At 37.9% G+C, this 13,240-nt stretch overlaps 1 protein-coding gene across 3 annotated transcripts in view; it reads right to left on the bottom strand.

The window, feature by feature from the left end:
* The window catches only part of SHTN1 (shootin 1), a 124,185-nt gene that overhangs the window by 65,758 nt on the left and 45,187 nt on the right, over positions 1 to 13,240 (bottom strand). For all 3 annotated transcript variants that reach the window (XM_043982228.1, XM_043982226.1, XM_043982229.1), the window contains exons 5-7: positions 4,437 to 4,605; positions 2,166 to 2,263; positions 797 to 878 (exon numbers count right to left, since the gene is read on the bottom strand). In XM_043982228.1, the coding sequence (XP_043838163.1) occupies positions 797 to 878; positions 2,166 to 2,263; positions 4,437 to 4,605 (349 nt within the window). The remainder of the gene's footprint in view (positions 1 to 796; positions 879 to 2,165; positions 2,264 to 4,436; positions 4,606 to 13,240) is intronic.

Below are 13,240 nucleotides of genomic sequence, written 5' to 3'. Positions count from 1 at the left end.
GTGGAGATGAGAGTGGTATTTAAGTAAAGAAAAAGGATGAATTCAGAATCATTCACCAGGGGCATGGGCACTGTGATAGTGAACACTGAGTAAGTATGGGATGGGATAATCTTTGGGTGGTGAGCTTTTAAAATGTGTCCAAAGATTTCTTCTGAATCCCAGTTTCTCAAGAGAAAGCCCTTCTAATTATCCCTAACATAACAGAAAGAAAAGAAAAGCAGTGTGTGATATAGTAATATAATGAATTTTTGATTCTAGGAAGCAGAGCAAGGGTAAGGGGAGTAGGGGACTCCAGAGTTGGACAGGGGATAACCTGTACACCACTAGATGAGGAGTCAGTAGACCTGGATTCTACTCCCTGGACTTTGCCATGTCAAGATAATGGAATGTGATAGATGAGATTTGGCAGATACTCAGGAGCCCACCTGAGTGGATTACTGGCTTATTTGACTGGATTAGTAGTTGACTATATTCTAAGCACATCTGGCTGGTACTTGAGAGTACTTATGTGGTCCTGGGCAAGTTATTTTCACTCTATGGGCCTCAGTTTCTCTATCTGTAAAATGAAAGGGTTGTATCAGATGATCTCTAAGGATCTGTTTTTAATTTCTTTAAGATTGTATGTGATATATCAGTTAAGTACCAGAAGAGGATGGCAAAGCAGAATTTGAGAATTCATTTCCATTACAAGATCAAGAATACTTGGGCATTGCTTGAAAATAGCATAAAGCAATAGTAACAGAAACAAATTTAAATGTACACAGCTTTTAGGCTGGGGAAAACCAAACATACATACCTCTATTGCATTTTTCCAGCACTTTTCTTTGTTCAAGAACTTCTGCATTCAAAACAGCTTTTTCTTGTTTAACTTTATTTACCTAAAAGTTGTGAGATTTTTAGAGGAAAGATAACAGCCAACAGTGTAAAATGAGACCATATGGTAATGTGTGATTTCTGTTTTACATTCAAGACATAGTTATGGCTTCAAATAGATTAATGTATCTTCATCTACAAAAGCTCTTCTCAAAGCCAAACATTAGGGAGACAACCTTTGTATAGCACCCATTAAGAAATGAAATCTAATAAAGAATTTAATATTTTCAAATTCTAACTACTGCCCTAGTCACAGAAGTTTTTGGTTTTATAGCTCTAGATCTCTGCATGAGAAACACTGATAATATTTAATGCAAAAATCTGAACCAAATGTCCTACGATGAACACAAATGAAATCTACAGTCACACTTGGAAATGTTGGGTGGCAAGAACATTGGACCAGTGGTTTGACTCCAAACTCAATCACTATAGTTTCAAAGACTATGCACCAAACTCTGAGTGGAAGGATTAAGGAGCTGGTAGAGGTAGAAAAATCTCAGATCTTTGAAGTACTGAAGATATTAATAAATGATAGGAAAATCTATGTTTTATATTTTGTTTGAATGAATAATTTACTCTACTCAATTTCTATCACCAGAGCCCTGTCTAAAACAGCAACATTTTCCCCATTCATACTGGCATTTTAAAAAAATAATCTTAGACAAAGCAGTAAAATAAATGATCTCACAAAACTGACTCTTGGATTGAAAAACTTTGAAAACCATTTAGACTCCTTCCTCACCATTCTCTAAGATGGGAATTTGTGCAAGGCTTGAAGATATTCAAAGAAAGGGAAGAATCCCCCCAAATGCTTTGACAATCTATTCTATCAGTATGCTGGAAATGGAGACGAGAACTGAATGTTAGCTATGGGTGGGCTACTAAGTAGCTTTCTAATTTGGGGCAAGTTCCTTTTCCTCTGGGAGACTTAGTTTCCTAATTTGCAAATGAATGGATTGGACTAGGTTGTCTCTAAGGTTCTGTTCAGTTCTAATATTGTAATATAGTCTTGCTATCAACAAATGACCCTATTAGAATGAAAAAAAAATTCTTCATCCCTCTAAATATCAAGTTTAAGTTCTAAAGCAGAAGATTTAGTGACTCCTCTCTCAATATTACCAGGTAATGCAAGTGGTTTTTAGTGGCCACTGACACAAGCAGTTAAAGTTAAATGAACTCAATGTTTTTTTATCAAAGGTAACTGGTTTCACAGCTGACTGGTTTATCTTTTCTTATCCACTTCTAAAAATCCTTTTAAAAAATAATCTCCATTTTAGCAATCCAATACATACTTCCTCAATGACTTCAACAAGCTTGGACCTCAGATTTTCTAGTTCAATAGCCAATGTCTTCTTTTCTTCCTGAACAGATATAATTTGATCTCGAAGCTCTAGATTTTTAAACAGAAAAAAGAAAGAGTAAAGGGGAAATAAATGGCGATTTTTAACAAAAATAATTAGGTGAAAAGAGCCCAAAATGCCAGCCCCTGTATTGCGTACAGTGAACATGATTCAAGATTTAAGAGAAAAAAAGGCAGAAGCAAATTTTAATGAGCTTTTACGGGGTTGCTCCCACCACAGCAACAGTTACCATAATTCATACACAATGTATTTGCAAAATATCAAATGCACCGGTCTTTGGTTTCCTTATATTCCACAAAGCCCATATTCTGAAAAAAAGCATCTGGCATTTTCAAAGTAGATATTTTTATAAAGCTTCCAGCAAAACCAATTAAGGCATTGTACTAATTTCTTTTTTATTTCTTAGTGGTCATGGGCTCTTGTCACAATACAGTATAAACAAACAACAGGCAGTTTACACTTTGGAAGGTTTGATTTGAAGGAAAAAACCTGAATAACTGCCAATTTATAGCCCTTCTGACATTATGTGAACTGAGTCAGAATATAACCTAGTTTGACAGAAGGGTTAATGCCAGTAATTTTCCCTTCAGAACTGTAAATGTTTTGTTTCTTAATTTACTTCATATATATATTTTTATTATTGGGATATAATGGGTGAAAATTTGAAACTGACACTTGTTGGAATGAAAACACTTTAAAAAGCGAATGCTAAAGATTCTGTTTTATCTTTAAAGTTGATTCATTTATTCAAATGTTGCAAGAAATTTCAATAAATTAGCTCAAAATATTTAAGTTTATATTGCTCTACTTTCTCTTTCCCTCTTTTAAGTTCCTGTCCTTATAAAGAATTCAATTCAGTGCAAAGCAATAAAATTCAACAAATACTTAAAAATCTATTTTGTAGAAAAGAAAGCAATAATACTTTTTTAAAAAGAACCTACTATGTGTAAGACATCATATTATGCCCTAAGGGGAGGGGCTGCCCTTATGATTTCATTGGCATAGGAAACTACCTCAACCAAGACAGGTTTGTACCTTCTCTTTAGCTTATAGTCTCAGAGAACTGCCTCAAGCACTATGAGGTAAAGTGATCTGCCCAGGATCACACAGCAAATATCTATCTATCTATCTATCTATCTATCTATCTATCTATCTATCTATCTATCTATCTATCTATCTATCTATCTACTCATCCATCTATCCATCCATCCATCTAGCTACCTATCTATCCATCTATCTATGACCTCTAAATAGCCATATATCTATGGAAATACATACAGACAAATGCATATATGTATGAATTCATGTCTTCCTGGCCCCAAAGCCAGTTTTATATCTATTTTATATCATGCTGGCTCTTATATGGCTCAGGGATTTTAAAGACAAAAATCAAGCAGTCCCTTGCTTTTAAGGCACTTACATTCTAGTTAGGCTGGATGGATGAATAAATGGAACGAAGGAAGGAAAAGGAAGGAAGGAAAGAAAGAGAGAAAAAGGAAGGGAAGAAGAAAAGGAGGGATAATGGGATGAAAAGAAGATGGAAGGAGGAATAAGGGAGGGAGAAGGGAAGAAGGAAGAAAGGGAGGGAGTCTTTTCTGTTGCAGAAGTTGTTTTGTTGTTGTTCAGTCATGTCCAACTTTCCATGACTCCATTTGGAGTTTTCTTGGCAAAGATACTAGAGTGGTTTGCCATTTTCTTATCCATCTCATTTTACAGATAAGGAACTGAGGCAAACAGGGTTAAGTGATTTGCCCAGGATCACACAACTAGTAAATGTCTGAGGCTGGATTTGAACTCAGGAAGATGAGTCATCCTGATTCCAAGCCCAGGGCTCTATCCACTTCACCACCTAGCTGTCTTGTAGCAGGAGCAGTTATAGTAATGAATTTATGGATCCCTACAATGATGTATGATGCAGAGAACAGGGTTATCCTATGTTTCTTCAACTATAGTATAAACACCCTGAAGGCGGAGATAATGCTTTATGTTTCTCTTGTGTCTTCCACAGATCCTACAAAAATAATGGGTCCATACTAAGTGCTCAAAAAATACTGACTGATGTATTGATTCTCAAGATCCAGAATCTTAAAGTTCAGAATCCGAAGCCAGAGCTTAGCCAGTACAAATATAAATAAGTAGAATCTGACTAGTAATATTCACAGTCAGTAAGAAAATGATCATAAGCTTAGTAACACATCCTACCTTTTATTTGCTGTTGACATTGTACAGAGACACAAGTCCCAGAGGTTCCCTCTGTTTCTGTAGCCGAGTCTTCATCATCAATATTTATCTCTTCAGTTATAACATCAGGCCCCAGTTTAGCCATATAGAGCATACTGATTCTTTTCAAAGTCTTGTTTTCTTTGTTTAACTAAAATAAAATACAAGTGAAACAGTTATGATAACATTCAAATAAAAGTCTTGGCTTAAAAAAAATACAACAGATAAATTATGCATGTAAGAACTAAATGTTGGCTAACATCCACAGCAGGAAATAACAATTAGAAAATTCATTAATTAAGGGCTTTGTTTATATTTGCATGGTGAAGGATAATAATTTATTACTTTAAGTAAAAGCTCACACCTGGATTACAATCATCAGTACATGAAAATGTTGGTTAAGCCTGATTCCTGCTGTGGACCACAAGAAGACTAAAGTGCAAACATTACTGGGGAAATTTGAGGACATTTTGAATTTATACATAACCTTAACCAAGGAATCTTACCTAAAACAATTTCAACAACAGAAGTATAAATGGAATCCTAATACATGAATTATAATAATGATTTTCCCTAATATAGGTATTGGTTGAGTTTGGTCTTTAGCTTCAATATTACTTGATCTTCAACATCAATATTTGGCTAATGGGTTTATATGCATATGCATTTAAGTATGTATATACCAACATATAAATAAATGCAAAACTATAAAATTATACAATTCATTATTATTATACAAAGAAAAACAAACACAAATATGCATGTGCACACATATATAAAATTACAGATCTGATTTGGAAGGAAGTTTGGAGACTGTTCAAACCATATCCATCCACATTTCCCTCCATCCTTCTCCTTCCATCTTTCTTTTCTTCCTTCCTTCCTTCCTTCCTTCCTCCATCTCTTTTTTCCTTCTTTCCCCCCTCCCTCCTTTCCTTTTCTTTCTCCCTTTCCTTTCATCCTTCCTTCCTTTTCTTTTCTTTCTCCCTCTCCTTCTATCTTTCCTTCTTTCCTTCCTTTCTTCCTTCCTTCCTTCCTCCCTTCCTTCTTCCCTCCCCCCCAAATATTTTTGTACAAGTATGTCTTTTTCTTTTTGAATGCCTTTGGCATATAAACCTAGCAGTTGTATTGCTGCTTCAAAGGGAATGCACAATTCTATTGCCCTTTGGGAACATTCCTATTTTTACAGTGTTCTTAAAGGCACCATCATATGATTACACCATCAGACTATTCTCTGATCCTAGCAGGCCCATCCTTTTTTCACAGCTACTTAATGCCAAGGAAAAATTCAGGATAAATTTGGACCAAATTCAGGTCTCGTGACCTAACATAACTTGTCCTGTGAACTTTAGTATTTAAGTAAGCTGCTCTCCTTGAGCTTTCTATATGTAAGATGTGCATGGAACACAGCAAGAATTTGCCACAGAAAATGCTCAGGATAGTTCATGTAGAAGAGAGTAAAGATCTACATTAACAAGGAAGAACAAGTGAGCCAATGACTATAATAAATAATTTTCACTGCACAAAGTAAAACTAAAGGATGACATACAATTCCTAAATGGCCTCGTGTTCTGGGGTCTGCAACTAATGCAATTAGATTATAATTTCAAAATGCAGGAAACTCAATTAAATAATTCAATCCACATAAATTTTATTAAGTTACATGTAATATGGGTAATGAATGCACTGTGTTAATCACTGCAAAGATATATAAAATTTAACAGGGGGCAAGGATAAGACATGTACTCAAATGAACCTAGCACAAAATTCCTAAGAGAACTACAATGCATTGTGAGATGTCCAAAGAATGAAGGCTCATGTGGCCATGAACCTGAAAAGATTCCATGACAGAAATGTCATCTGACCTGTGCACTGAAGGATGGTTAGGATGGTGAGGATAGAGAATTAAGGAATGCCATTAAAGGTTAGTCAAGGATTTTTGTCATTGATGTTGCTGTTTTTGTTTTGTTTTTTATAACCAGGGCCTATCCAACAACCTTTGGAAATGCATTCATTCCACTTAGCCAAGAGGTGAAATGGAATTATTCTAACTGTACCAGAGGACAGAACCAGGAGCAAAGGATATAAGTTGCAAAGAGGCTATTGAGGCTTGATGTCAGAAAAAAAATGTCTGACCTTTAGAACTGTCCAAAAATGTAGTAGGGTGGCTTAGGAAATAGTGAGTTCTGCCTTGCTGGAAAACTTCAAGCAGAGAACAAGGCTGGGTGGAGAGTCCTTTCTAATATTGGTTGGATTAATGTCCCTTCAAACTCTAAAATTCTGGAGATTCTGATCACCCAGTTTCCATTTGAAGACATCCCGTGAAAGGGTTTACATGCACTATAGGCCAATGGAATCAATCCTGCCTTTAAATAGCTCTAATCATTAGGGAGTTTATCTTTACATCAAATCCAAATCTGCCTCCCTTCAAATTCTACCCCTTGCTCTATGTGTTAAGATTCAACAAAGCAAGGCTCCAATACCTTCTCAAGATGAAAACCTAGCAAATACCTCAAGACAACCAAATCTTCTTTCCTCTAGGCTAAGTATCCCCAGCTTCTTCAAACAATTCTTGTATGACAGGGTCACCACTTAATCTCCTGGTCATCCTCCTCTGGACAGCCTCTGACTTGTCAATTTCCTTAGAACGTGGTGTCCAGAACTGACCACAGGACTCCAGATGTGATCTGACTCAACAGAGGACAGGAAGACTATTATTTCCATTGCTCTGAACACTACATCTCTCTGGACCCTGCATAATATTACATTAGATGTGCTGTTATACAGTTGTTTCCAACTTTTCATGACCCTGTTTAGGGTTTTCTTGGCAAAGACACTGGATGGGTTTGCGATTTCCTTCTCCAGCTCTTCTAACAGAGGAGGAAACAGAAGCAAACAGGGTTAAATGACTTGCCCAGGGTCACAGAGCTATTAAGTATTCCAGGTCTGATTTGAATTCAGGTCCTCCTGACTTCTCTGCTCCACCTACCTGCCCCATATTAAGGTTTTGGAATCCACTGATACCCCGTTCCCCTCAGTGATGTTCATAATAAATGATTGTTAATTGACTGATTTGCCTAGCCAACATCCCGCTACTATGTAGGAGTATGTGTAATGCTCTATAAGTATAGAGTATGTGTTATATTCTATGAGCCCAAGTGTTGGATTTTACATTTATCTTTATTGTGCATTGTTTATTTATAAATATACCAAGGTATGCAGAGGTGGGGTATTATAGTACAGCAGAAAGATATATTTACAGTAGATAGACCTGGCTTCAACCTACTTTTCCAACCACATTGGACATCATTTCCCCTTCTTTTTCAGGACCCTCCAACTCCTACACTTGACCATCCTACATACCTGGAATGTGCTTTCCTGTGTCCAGGTCCCTTTCTTCCTTTAAGAGGTAGCTCAAGCAGCATCTTCTACATGAAGATTTTTTCTGATCCCCCCAGCCCCCCGCTAGTGCCCTTCCTCCCAAACTATTCTCTATTAACTCCTATGTACATATTTATTTTTATGCTGTGTACATTTCTATCTATACTTCCTATCTCCCCATCATTAAAACATAATGTCCTTGCAGCTAAGGATAGTTTCATTCTCTGTATCATTGGTGCTCAGCACATCTCAGAGTTATGAGGATAAAATGAGAATATCTGTAAAGTACTCTGCAAACCTTAAAGCAGTACATAAATGCTAGCTATTATTAGTTTCAATCCAGCAGTAATCGGATACTTAATACTTTTGTGGCAAATCATTTGGGCAAGTCTGCTTGGACAAATCACATAGCCTTGCTGGCCTTCAGCTTCCTGAGAAGATGACCTCTGAAGTTCCTTCTAGTTGTACATCTGTGACCTTATGTGGCACATTGGACATTAGTCCTTAGTGAAGCCCTTTGAGATATTAGGGACTATTTGTGAATTTCAATCTGTTGTGAATTCCATTAAGAACGAAGATTCTTCAGGAAAAGACCCCCATTCTGTTTGCTCCTCTTCTTGCCTATCTGATTCCAACCTCAACAACATGGAATCCAGACAGATTTGGGGAGGAAGGGACATGAGAGAGTGTGCTGCTAGCACAACCAGAAGCTGACTCTGTGTAACAGGTTGCTAAGAGCTTCATTGACTGGTGAGGAAGCCTCTGGCTACCCCAAAGACTCTCCTCAAGGAATCACTAAAGTTATAATTTATGAAGGCAGAAAAAATACTCCACCCCCAGATCAGCACCTGGCCCTCCAAATTATATTGGAAGATTCTGAGAAATGGAGTGGGAACCAAAATACTCTTGAAATAGAATTTATAAGAACATACATTTATGGACTTCTATTCTTTCTTAATGAATTTTTAAAAGGAAGAAAGTAATATGATCCTTCATATGTAGCAACAAATTAGGCTTTTCTTCCTGGGTGTCAAAGGAGAATGTCTCAGTATGACCTGAATTTTCCTTACTTTGTTTACAGAAAAATTCAGGCCACAATTTACCATCCTATCTTTAAAAATTTAGAGTAACACAGGTTTTTCTTTAACACTTCCTTCACTTTCCTTTTAAGTATTATTACTGGAATTATTAGTTACACCAAAGAAAGAGAAAGGAGGAAGAGGGAAGAGAAAGAAGAGAAGGAAGGAAGGGAAGGAGGGAAGAAGGGAGAGAGGAAAGAAGGGAGGGGGAAGAAGAAAGGAAGGAAGAGGAAGGGGATAGGAAATTGCAGATTTTTTTAAATGAACAAAAGATAGAAATATGTTCAGAAGGTGACAGACATGGAAGACAGTTTTGAATCTAATATATTGAATGTATTATATAATTTCAAAAAGAAAAGCAAGTTTTATGGAAAGGTGTAGATTTTCAAATGCAATATTCTTTCTGTTCTTCTTTTTATACAAGAATTTGGGGGCAGCTAAGTGATGTGGTGGATAAAGCACTGACCCTGGATTCAGGAGGACCCGAGTTCAAATGTGGCCTTAGACACTTGACATTTAGTAGCTGTGTGACCCTGGGCAAGTCACTTAACCCTCAATGTCCCGCAAAAGGAAAAAAAAAGCTCTATTTATATATAGGAATTTTTGCTAATATTTGACAAGTTAAGAACAACAATAAATAAATAAAATCTATTTTCCTTTAACCAGAATAATCTATGTAATATAAGAATTGATTTGGGGGACCCCCACCTTTGGCTAAAATTAAGATGACTGATGCTGAGCTCTCCCCAGCTGGGCCCAGCAGGCTGTGACTCCTGGCTTGGTCACAGCCGGGGGCAGTCCCGGGTTCCTAGGGTACGGGCTGCCCCTTCCCCGGCGCAACTGCTTTCCCTAAAACTGGAACAGACTGTCCTCAGTGTACCCCAACCATGTCCACCTTGGCTTGGGGACCATCACTCTTGTTCCCCGCAAGCCTCAGGAACGCACCACCCACCCAGGGCACGCGAGCCTTGGGCACGCCATGCCTCCGTACAGAGGCCCTGAGTTCTGGCTCACTCCTCCAAGCAAGGGTGTATAGGGAGGCTCCGTGCCCCTGCCGGCCTTGGACACCTCCCCTGGGGGTGCCAGCAAATTAGCTTGGTGTGTGTGGGTGGTCGGCCTGAGGTTTCTGAGAGAGAAGGGTTTTATAAGAGGAGTGAGAATAGCAGTTGGGGGGGACGTAGAGCAGAGGAGTGAAGGAGCCGGCAACTGAGAAAGGAGACAGGTGGAGAGAAGTGGAGGAGACAGAGACGGGTGGAGAGACGTAGAAGAGCTAAGGAAGTGCAGGTGGCGGCAGCCGGCCACATCCACAGAGCAAGTGACTGAGGAGACCAGTAGAGAAGGAGAGAGGAAGAAAAGTTCATGGCAGCAGGAGAGAAAGTTAAAGGTAAAGCAGCTGAGTTGGTGTATCAAGTTCATAGGTCATATTTCTTGCTTTTCTTTGTCCTTATTTCTAAATTTATTCTTATCAATAAACCCTGTTTTTTGCTTTTATTAAAAGGAGGCTTTTCAGTCTTGGTTCTTGTTAGTCTGGGAGAAGCAGTTGGGGAGGGGGCAGGCCCTTACAGATTGGCCCACACGGGGCTTAATGAACCTGGGGGATTTTTTAACCCCCTCTTACAGATTGGAAGCTCCAGGCAGGAGTTTACAGATTAGAAAGACAGCTAATAGCCCACAGAGAGGCAGCCAGATAGGAGCTTATGGTAAGCATTTCCCTCTTCCACCAAGATACTTACCTATCCAAAGACAGCACATAGTAGAGAAATAACAGTTTGGAGTGGGTAGCAAGCTGAATCTGTCACTAGGGCTGGGGGGCGGGGGGGGGGGTGAACAATGGGCCTCAGGCTGATCAGATCCAATAAGAGAAATCACTGAGGGTAATTTCTTTTTTTAAAAAAATTATTTATTAATTTATTTTTTGCAGGACAATGAGGGTTAAGTGATTTGCCCAGTCACACAGGTAGTAAGTGTCAAGTGTCTGAGGTTGGATTTGAACTCAAGTCTTCATGAATCCAGGGCCAGTGCTTTATCCACTGCTCCACCTAGCTGCCCCTGAGGGTAATTCCAAACAAATACAGAAATATCCCTAAAAGCACAGAGCATTTAAGAAAGACTACAAGGAAGGAGCTGATCTTGCCAAACTTGCTATTCTTCACACAATGATCCATCTCCCATCTCGACCCTTTGCCTAGACCATCCCCCATGTTTGCAATGTACTTCCTCCTCACTTATGACTCAAAGTCCCAAATTTCTTTCCAAGTTTTGCTTGTCACCTCCTACCTAATACCTTTCTTTATTTTCCATAGCTGCCAATACTTCCATCTCTAGCCCCCAAACTACCTTGATTTTACTTTCTATATATTTTGCATTTGCCTCTCTGCATTTGTCATCATAGAATGAATATGAGTTCCCTTAGAACAAGGACTATTTCATTTTGGTTGTTGTTACCACCACGACCTAACATAGAACCTGGCCCATAGCAGAATCTCAATAAATGTTCATTGGTTCATTGATTTGATACTTATCATTTTCCTGCCTATAAAGTGAAAAGGTTGGATTAGGTGATCTAACATTTCTATGATTCAATAATTCAGATTTCTAATAATGGTCCAACTAGGCTGAACATCAGGTCTGAATGGTTTCCTAAGGTATCATCAAAATAGTGATAGTCAGGTATTTACCATTTCCACCTGAGGATTTAAAAAAATTATTTACTTATTTTCAGTGTTCGTTTTTAAAGATTTTGAGTTCCAACTTCTCTCTTTTGCCCCTCCCACACCCACTGAGAAGGCAAGTAATATATCAGTTATATATGTGACATCATGCAAAATATACTTTCACATTAGCCATGTTACAAATAAAAGGCAAGGGAAAAAAGTGAAAAAATTACGTTTCTATCTGCACTTAAGAGTTCATCAGTTGTTTCCCTGGAGGTAGATAGCATTTTTTTTATCACTGGTCCTTTGGAATTGTCTTGGATCATTGTATTGATCAGTGGCCAAGTGTTTCATAATTGTTTATCATTACAGTATTACTGTCACTGTGTACAATGTTCTCTTGGCTCTGCTCACTTCATTTTGCATTATTTCATATAAGTCTTCTCAGTCTTTTCTGAAACCATCCCACAGTGTCATTTCTTATAGCACAATAGTATTCCATCACAATCATATATCTTGTTCAGCCATTCCCCAATTGATGGTCATCCTTTCAATTTCCAATTCTCTGCCACCACAAAAAGAGCTGCTATAAATATTTTGTACATAAAGGTCCTTTTCTCTTTTATTGATCTCTTTGGGATACAAACCTAGTAGTAGTATTGCTGGGTCAAAGGGTATACACAGTTTTATAATCCTTTGGGCAAGTTGCAAATTGTTCTCCAGAATGGTTGGATCAGTTCACAAGTCCACCAACAATGCATTAGTGTCCCTATTTTTACATATACTATCCATGATTTATCATTTTCCTTTTCTGTCATGTTAGCCAATCTGATTACTGTTCCTTTGTTTTTCATAGAGGACCAATGACATCACGGGTAATATCTTACACATATAAGCAAGACAGTTGTGAGGTGGTACCTCAGAGTTGTTTTAATTTTCATTTCTTTAATCATAAGTGATTTAGAGCTCCACCTAAGGTTAATGACCTCCTGATAGCAATTGCTGCCTCTGGCCCAAGTATAAAATCTATCTTGACTATGTAGCTTACTACAGGATGAACCTTTAGTTCTTCACAAAATATCTCAACTTAAGAAAGTTACTGGTTCAAAGGCAAGTCAAAAGCTATATTCTGACCTGATAAAACCACATTTGTCCTATCATATTCCATTCTGGGAGCCACATTTTGGGAAGGATGCTGACAAGTGGGTGAGCATGTAAAAGAGGGCAACCAAGATGGTACCCAGACTAGAGAACATGCACATGAGGAAATAAGGATATTTAGCCTGAAGAAGAATGTCTTACTTGATGGTTCTGCTTTCAAGAATTTGAATAGCTATTCATATATACATTTATGAACTGTTTAACTCAGCCTCAGAGGACAAAATTAAGGTCAATGAGTAAAAGTCATAAATGAAAATAAAGGAATGATATAATAAAGGACTTCCTAGAAGTGGAAGTCTTTAAGCATAGCCTGGATGAGAACTTTCCAAGTATGTTCTAGAATTCTTGTTCAAGAGTAAGTTTTGATTAGATGGACTTTGAGAGCCTTTTAATTGAGATTTTATGTTGTAACCAGAACTTTCCTAATATGGCTGTAACATTTTTCCCCTTCAAGACATCTTTTTATATTACAAAGAAAAAATACATCCTATTTATACATTGGAGACCTGAA

The sequence above is a fragment of the Dromiciops gliroides genome, chromosome 2 (assembly GCF_019393635.1).
Source record: "Dromiciops gliroides isolate mDroGli1 chromosome 2, mDroGli1.pri, whole genome shotgun sequence".
Lineage (NCBI taxonomy): Eukaryota > Metazoa > Chordata > Mammalia > Microbiotheria > Microbiotheriidae > Dromiciops > Dromiciops gliroides.
The sequence above is the reverse complement of the archived record's forward strand: the minus strand, read 5'-3'. Positions and strand labels throughout refer to the sequence as shown.